The sequence below is a fragment of the Cavia porcellus genome, unplaced genomic scaffold (assembly GCF_034190915.1).
Source record: "Cavia porcellus strain 051 isolate PalLab524CR breed Dunkin Hartley unplaced genomic scaffold, mCavPor4.1 scaffold_50, whole genome shotgun sequence".
Lineage (NCBI taxonomy): Eukaryota > Metazoa > Chordata > Mammalia > Rodentia > Caviidae > Cavia > Cavia porcellus.
Genome location: NW_026947533.1, coordinates 1,385,546 through 1,394,415, shown reverse-complemented (window position 1 = coordinate 1,394,415; position 8,870 = coordinate 1,385,546). Strand labels below are relative to the sequence as shown.

Here is an 8,870-nt window from a genome sequence, read left to right as displayed (position 1 = left end):
ATTTATAGTGGTCTCCTATATTTATAGTATGTTCTCATATTTCCATCCTCATGACAGGTAGTGGCAAAGGTCCTAAGAATACAGAGATGTGTAGTAATGTGCTTCAGTAGAGGAAGGCTTCCCAAACACCTGGTAAACTCCTGTGTATTATACAGAACAGTGCAAAATAATTTCTGAACATACTTAATTATTTATGTGGCACCCCTGCTCACATTTGTGAGCACAGCCATAGAGTTTTGAAGTTTGAGAACAATGAAGCAAATATGAAAGTGTAATCAAGGACAGGGTAAAAATTTGTTAAGGGCAAATTCCAGAAAGGGCTACCTGTTAAATTCTCATCAAAAAATGCCAAAATATAGGCATTTGCAGGGACATATACACATCATATTGTTCTAAATGGAAAGGAATTGGGGTGTCATCTGAATTAAGAGCTGATTTAGTAGTTTGGTTGTTCATAGACAGTTTAAATATGGAAATGCTATGCAATGGTCTTTACTAAGTGCTGATTTAGTCGTTTGTTTGTTCATGCACAATTTAAATATGGAAATGCTCTGCAATGGACTTTACTAAGTGGTATAAAGGAGATGCTCTAAATAGAAATTTTGCAGTGATATCAATAGTTTGGCATGAAGGGTTTCCTGCTGAGGATGGATCAGAGGAGCATGGAAAGGATGTGCAAGTGACTGACAAGATGCAGGAAGCCAATAGCAGGACATACAACAGAGAGGGTCTTCACTGAAATTCAGGTAGTTCTTAGAGTAAGTATGAAGTTAAAGTTGAGTTCTGATTGCTTCCTTGATGTGATCAACACCAGCTCTGGCAACAATCAGTATTTCACATCCTTGTCAACCCATGTATTTTTTGTTCCATACTTGAGATTTAATTTGGATTATCTCTAATGCTCCAGTTCATGAAGGTAAAATTGGGATTTTTTTTGTACCAAGGATCAAACTCATTACCTATGCTTTCTCGGAAGACAGTCATGCCACTGAGCTAAATACCCAACTATGAAAGTGTTTTCTGTGTAGTATGGAAGATATCCACATTGTTTCTCAGAAAGTGTTGAACACTATTGGCATTTTTCGGGATTGTATGGCTATAATTTTTAAAAACAAACCAAAGGTGTCTTATGCATTCTCTTTTCAAGTTTCACTTTGTCTGTGGGGTGTCACAGTCAGGGTTTCTCTATTTTATACAGCTCTGTAATTTAGGATAGCCCCAAATTCAAGGAAGAATTCCTTCCCCAGCCTCCCAAGATATATTTCTTATATCTGAATTGAAAGTGATCGCTTGGTGACAGTGAGCTGTAAATTACAGCTTGGGCCTGGTTCCATTTTATATACTTATTTTTTAAAAACAGTATTTTCCACTAACATTTGAGTTATTATTTGTGTACCATATTGGATGTTATTTATGTTTTGTTCTATGAAACCAAATTCATGTTTCAAAATGCTGCTGAAGTATATTAAGAACAAAGTACTAACTGGCCTAAATGAGTTTTGAAGAGACATTATCTGTAGCCTATCAAAGTGATTGATGAGATTTTCTTTCTTTTTTTAAATTTTGAAAGTGGTATATTACAACACAACAAGGCAGAATAAGGCCAACTAAGACCATACAGTGAAATTGGTACACAACTTTACAACAGGTTACTGGGATAACAGTAATAGGTATCACAACATATTTTATTATCTTTATAATAGTTGTTCTTTCAAACATGTATATCAAAATGAGATGAAATAGAGAACATTATAGTACTTATCAAAACAGAATATTGAATAGAGCAATACCATTAATCAGAATAGGGCAAAACAGTAATAAAAATATTTGCCTTCAAAGAGATACTACAAGGAAGTCCCCTTTATTTGTTATGGCTTGCTTCCCAGGAGATTCTCAGATTTGTGGTTTCCTTTGCTAATGGGGGGGGGGTGACAGGAGAAGAGGGGTAGGGAAGAGGGATGTTTGATTCTAGGCTGTTCATCAGTAGGTTCACTATTGCTTAGTAGGGAAACAGGCTGCTTGTTTGGTTTCACAGCATCCTAAGTTCCCACATAGCGTGGATCTAAGGAGCTGCTGGTTTGCCCCCTGGATGGGCCACAGTCTGCCACATTGCCATCACTTATCAGGGAAGGGAGGTCCTTGCTTGGCTTCCCAGTTGATTGATGGGATATTTATGTGCCTCTGTGCTTTGTGGATGCTGGTCTGCAGGCTTCTCACTATGAGCTCTGCTTTAGAGACAGTACACAGAGAATCTTGCCATGACTCAGCACAAGAATCAGTGCTCCTATTTCACTGTTACATCAGCAGTGACTTGCAATCTATCATCAAATTTGCTGTCTTCAAAAATGTGTATATACACAAAATTAATGAACAAAACATGGATTTAAATTTGAAGAAATCAGTCTTCATTCAGCTGTTTTGTTTGGTTTTATTAGTTTCGTTTTGTTTTGTTTTATTGAGACAAGCTTTCTGTATGTATATCAGCTGGATTTGAACACCCTATGGAGCCTAGAATTGCCCGAACTCACCGAAGCCATCCTGTCTTAGCATTTGAGTGCTGGGATTATAGATATGCACCACCACACTTTTCTTTTGATTCAGATTTGTAGGAGAGAATTTAAGATATCACAAACCTGGTGTCTCAACCTTTGTGTGAGAAATATATGTATGATCCATTAGGAGTTGGTGACCTTTGAGGATGTGGTGGTGAAGTTCAGCAATGAGGAGTGGACTTTGCTGAGTCCATCCCAAAAGAACCTCTACAGAGATGTGATGGGCGAAACCTTTAGGAACATGACTGCAATTGGTAAGGACAAAATAATTTTGTCACTCATGCTGTCAGAATGTTTTATGTCACTCATTAGTGCTGTTTGTTAAAAACAATGTGAAAATATTTTTAAAAATAGCTCAGACCTGGACACATTATATCATAACTCTAAACAAAATCTATTAATTTGTATGTATTATTCTAATGAGTGCTCGTATTTCTATTTCTACAATTCAGGAGGACTTGGGGATATCCAGGAAGCTGAAAAACGATGCAAAATTTACTGGAGATACTTAAGGTAATTTGCACTCACAAGGAGAAGGAATGTTCCTGAGTAATTAGTTAGTCAGCAGAAAAATGACAACCAAACAAATAAGGCACCATTCAATTTATTGTCACTAATATTCTCTGAAGTCGTATAAGCTAGGGTATGTATAATGAGGGAATTAAATCATGAAAATGTATGACATTGCATATAGATGTGTATGAAAGGCATACACTTTGAGTTATGACATTCTCCCTTCAGTTTTTCTACCCATATATACATGTGAATACAACACATTCATTATCTAAAAATTTCTATGATTGCAATAGAATTTGAAATAAAACAGAGTGCTTGTGTTTCCAAGCCATGCTCTAAAGAATCAGCCATTCTGAGTAAAATTCTTAGAAGGCTGGTAGAATGTTAAGTGCACTCATTCTGATTATCAGTGTGCATTTGTCTCTAGAAATTGATCCCCTCATACTTGTCTTGGATATATTTTTAAAAATTCAAAATCCACATAAAATACTGATACATGCTTACTCATATACAAAGCAGATCAAGTTATAATAGATCATGCCTTGAAGAAGCTTACCTATCAATCACTGGATTTGTGGAGAAGGAAAATGTTAATAGACTCTCTGTGATTGGGCATTCTTGTAAATCCAGCACACTAGGAATCAGATTTTGCAGAATGGCAAATTCAAGTTCAAACTTCACAACTTAATGATCAGCGAAAATGTCTTAAAACAGATTTTAAAAGCTATAGATTTTATGCTAATAGCTGTTCTTCATTCCCAGCATGGAAAAGAAAAAAAAATGTGTTATATAATGTCAAAAAATAAAGAATATAATGTCATTTGCCATAAGCAATAGGTGATTCTTTCTCCCATCAATTCGGTGAAATAGCTCAGCTATAAAACCTAAAATTTCACAGGGTTTCTTTTAGATGAGAAACCAAAATATAAATTGTGGAATGAAATGAAAGAGAGTTAATAAAGAAAAGTAAGACTGACCATATGGAAAAGGGACCTACAGGTTAAGGACAGAAGGGAGATAGTGATGGGGAAACATATCAGAATGTTCTGTATGTGATGCACATATGTACCCATGCCCAAAGTGAAGCTAAAGATTCTGCATTACAAAAGGTACCAAATTTTAAGATTTCCAAACGTGTACCAGTCTTTTGGGGATGGTTGTTTTCAACATGTCTTACAAGGCCATTCTGTTACTTCATGGTCAGAATTTCTTAGGCATTAAAAACAGAACTTGACATTAATGCAGTCATTAAACTGAGACCCATTTCACTGTGAATTTTTCTTTTTTTATTTAATGTAAGGAAAGACTAAAAAAAGACAAAATAAGTAGAAATAATACCACTTTCAAAGTGAAAATAAACAGTAAGAAATCTAAAGTCAATGATTACATATGCTGCTCTTAGAAATAGTTAATGAAACAAAAAAGTGAAACATATGAAGTGGGGATTCAAACAGTGAGACTGCAGTTTTGCTCAACTCTTCAATAAAATCTTTGTAATACGGTTATCAATCCTATATGTGATTTTTTTACAGAAATGAAAAGCTAGGGAAATCCTATGGACATACATTTTGGAATCAGTGTAAAGAAGTATTCCCTTGTACTGCAGAAGGTAATGTGAATATGAAAGAATCAGAAACACACCACAATGTTCAGATCCATGAAAAATATTGCAGTGGAGAGAAATCCTATGTATGTCAGCAATGTGGAAAAGGGTTCACCAAATCTGAACATTTTAAGCAACATGAAAGAATTCACACTGGAGAGAAACCATATGTATGTAAGCAATGTGGGAAAGCTTTTAAAACACAGGGAGATTGTAAGAAACATGGAAGAATTCACACTGGAGAGAAACCATATGTATGTAAGCAATGTGGGAAAGCTTTTAACACACGGGCAGGTTGTAAAGATCATGAAAGGATTCACACTGGAGAGAAACCCTATGTATGTAAGCAATGTGGGAAAGCTTTTACCACACATAGATGTTGTAAGGAACATGAAAGAATTCACACTGGAGAGAAACCCTATGTATGTAAGCAATGTGGTAAAGGTTTTACCCAACATGGACATTGTAAGCAACATGAAAGTATTCACACTGGTGAGAAACCATATATATGTAAGCAATGTGGAAAAGCTTTTAACACATGGGCAGGTTGTAAAAATCATGAAAGGATTCACACTGGAGAGAAACCCTATGTATGTAAGCAATGTGGGAAAGCTTTTACCCAACATGTACATTGTAAACAACATGAAAGTATTCACACTGGCGAGAAACCATATATATGTAAGCAATGTGGAAAACCTTTTACCCGACATGGACTTTGTAAGCAACATGAAAGGATTCACACTGGTGAGAAACCATATGTATGTAAGCAATGTGGGAAAGCTTTTACCCAACATGTACATTGTAAACAACATGAAAGAATTCACACTGGTGAGAAACCATATGTATGTAAGCAATGTGGGAAAGCTTTTACCCGACATGGACACTGTAAGCGACATGAAAGTTCACACTCAAGATAAAACCAGTGTATATAAGCATCATGAAAAATTTTTAAGCACAAGTACATATTGCATAATGTGTGAAAAACTTCACACAGGCAGAAAACTTGTATATGTAAGGAATGTGGGAAAGGTTTCAGCAGAAATGCTCATTGTCCAATACATGAAAAAATTTACACTGTTGAGAAACCCTGTTTATGTGAAGAATGTGGGAAAGCTTTCACCACACATGGATTTTGTAAAATACATCAATGACTCCACACTGATGAAAAACCCTATGTATATAACAATGTGGCAAAGCTTTTACCACATACAGTCATTGCAAAACACATGAAACAATTCACACTGGGATGAACCACTGGCTACGTAAGCAAGTGGAGACACTTTCAGCAGCCAGATTGTAAGTGAAATACGTGAAAAAGCTCACACAAGAGGTAAATCCTATGTGTTATGGGAATACTCTCAGCAGACTTGATCATTGTTACATATCTGAAAGATATCACTTGATCCTATGTGTATTAACAGTGTGAGAAATACGGCAATCCATGTTTGTTGTTAAATACATAGATAAAACAGCTCTCTTCAGACAGTTTACATCTAAGTTTACTTTAAACATTCCAAGTAGACCTGAAGAAATAATCAATACAGAAGTTTGATGTCAATATTTCTTCACAAATTTTCCAGAAATGACAAATCTGAAGTGGAGCTCTACTCAAGTACATATTTTTATGGTTTTCAGTTAATCACTTATACCTGTTTAGATTTTTTAAAGTGTCTTTGTGCTTCAAAATGGCATCTTGTAATTAAACATGATAAACTGAAATGGGCTTTTCACTTTTAAGTATGGATAGTGTCCATGTACTTAATATTTTGTCTTCAAACCTTAATTTTTATATTTTTGGTGAATTATTATTAGTTAAAGAAAAAAGCAAAAAATGTAGAAATAATACAGAAGTTCTGAAAAATAAACAATAAGACATCACTAGTTGATTAGTTACATATTGTCATCTTAGAAGTAATTGTTCAAGTTACAAAATTAAAACATACAAAGTGATAGTCAAATAATAACACTGCAAACAGTTCACCTCAGTGATCCAACAAAAACATATTAATATGCTTATCTGTTCTACAAACTTGTTTTTTATCTTAAAGACGGTAAGATTAAACATGACAAAACAGGACAGTTCATAAGGAAACAAGTTAAGGAAACAGGTTTCAAAGCATGTCCACTGAGATGTTCATTTTCTATCTTACTGTCTCTAGTTTTCTTCCAAATAGTTGTTGCCAACTTCACATGCATTGAATATATACTGAACATTATAGAACTAATCAAATAATTACAGGATGATGCAGGCTTTTGTGATCTTCAAGACTGATTTTGGGGAAGTTGATAATGATTACCATAATGTGTCTCATTCTCTTCGTAGTAGAGAATGGTTTCAGCAGAAATGCTCATTGTTGTCCAATACATGAAAAAATTTACACTGTTGAGAAACCCTGTTTATGTGAAGAATGTGGGAAAGCTTTCACCACACATGGATTTTGTAAAATACATCAATGTATACTACTACGTATACTCAAGTACAATATGTACTTGAGTAGAGCTCCACTTCTTACTTTTATGTATGCTGAAATTGAACATAAGAGACTAAACTAATATCACTCTGAATAGTGAATAATAGTATCCTGAGAAGGAGAAAGGTGAGGAATTGCCTAAATAAAGAAGGCAGAGCACATTGTTAAAAGTGTATCAGGATTTAAATGCTACAGTAGTTCTGTTGCTCTGTTTAGTTTGATTATATTTTGTTCTGGTCTGTCTACTCATATTAGATTTGAGGGCACAGAGAGATAACCCAAACATGGCAGGTTATACCATGATGGTAATTGTCCTTAATTTCCTATTAACTAAAACTGAAACCCTGTATTACTTACATTGTTTTACTATGACTGATCTTATTTGAAGCTGGTTTGTTTGAATGTTATTTGGCCTTGACTGATTTTATTCACATTTGGTATGCTTGCTGGTATCAAGTCCAAGAGTAGAGGCAACTACTCTGAAGATGATAAGATGTCAAAGATATATATTGGGGGGCTGGGGATTTAGCTCAGTGGCTTAAGCCCCTGCCTGGCAAGTGTGAGGTTGTCAGTTTGATCACCAGTACCAAAAAATAAATAAATAAAAGATATAAATTCCAGGTTTAATTTTTTTTTATTTAAGGAGGAAAAAAAGAACATAAAAAACCAAAGCAGTAAAAGGGTACAAATAATACAGAATTTCAAGAAAAAAATACAGTAAGAAATCACTAGTTAATAGGTTACATATTGTCTTCTTAGAAACAGTTGTCCAAATTATAAAATTAAAGCATATAAAGTGAACATTCCTACAGCAAGAGTGCAGACAGTTCTGTTCAGTGATCCAACAAAAGTTCAGTAATATGGTTTTCCTTCCTACACACTCAAACAGGCACTTATATCCCTTAGACCACCTTCCTTTCCTCTCTTCTTCACAATAACAATTACACCTTTGGGGTTTTTTTTTACTACCATAGTTCTTATTACTTTTTTTGAAGAGAATTAAACCTCAAGTGAGTTAACAAAACGGAGTTGGTTTGAACGTAAGGATGGGCATAGTACTTGAAGCAAAAATAGAATATCAGGTGATCAAAAATGGTTACCACTGCCTCTTGCTATTTTTAAAAAGAGTTCCCTATATCTTCAGGTATAATAGAACTGATTAGAAACAGTACAGAACAAGACCAATAAAATCTACATTGGAGACCTTACAGAATTTCTAAAGAAGGTAATAGTCAAACCATAATGGGCATCATAGTACATCTTATTGCCTACAAAGTGATTGCCTATACCCTCAAACTTGATACTATCAAACAAAATAGAATACAGTAAAATCAGGCAGAACAAGATGGGGAGAGCAATACTGGGGTTAAAATCAGGTTAATAGGAAAACAAAAAAAGTTACTATAATATATCCCGCTATTTTTAAATTTAGTTTTCCTTTAATTGAAAAAGAATAAGAAAAAATTGAATAATTTTTAAAAGGGTGGAGATTGAGATAAAAGAGACATTGTAATAGAACAACACAGGTCAGAACTGAAAAATTAAAGCATCATTTTGTTTCACCACCAGGTAATCTAACATACTAGTAGTCACCATAGTGCCTCTTTCCTTGAATTATTTGAGTATAACTTCGTATACTACAGAATCAATCAAATCAAGACAGTGTGAAGCCATTCAAGAGAATGAAAGAATTATAGGGTATTTAGAGCCAGTTAACAGAAAATGAAC

General features: G+C 34.6%; 1 protein-coding gene across 1 annotated transcript; it reads left to right on the top strand.

The window, feature by feature from the left end:
- The first annotated feature begins 910 nt into the window (after nucleotides 1–910).
- On the top strand, nucleotides 911–6,633 carry LOC134475021 (zinc finger protein 709-like). Its single transcript, XM_063244387.1, has 4 exons — nucleotides 911–916; nucleotides 2,680–2,806; nucleotides 3,005–3,065; nucleotides 4,601–6,633. Exons 1-4 carry the CDS (start codon nucleotides 911–913, stop codon nucleotides 5,586–5,588), a joined length of 1,182 nt encoding a protein of 393 aa, XP_063100457.1. The 3' UTR covers nucleotides 5,589–6,633.
- Nucleotides 6,634–8,870: the final 2,237 nt, after the last annotated feature.

Coding starts and splice junctions, on each gene's coding strand:
- LOC134475021 (XM_063244387.1), top strand. Junction 2,807..3,004: donor TAGGAACATGACTGCAATTG/GTAAGGACAAAA, acceptor TCTACAATTCAG/GAGGACTTGGGGATATCCAG. Junction 3,066..4,600: donor ATTTACTGGAGATACTTAAG/GTAATTTGCACT, acceptor ATTTTTTTACAG/AAATGAAAAGCTAGGGAAAT.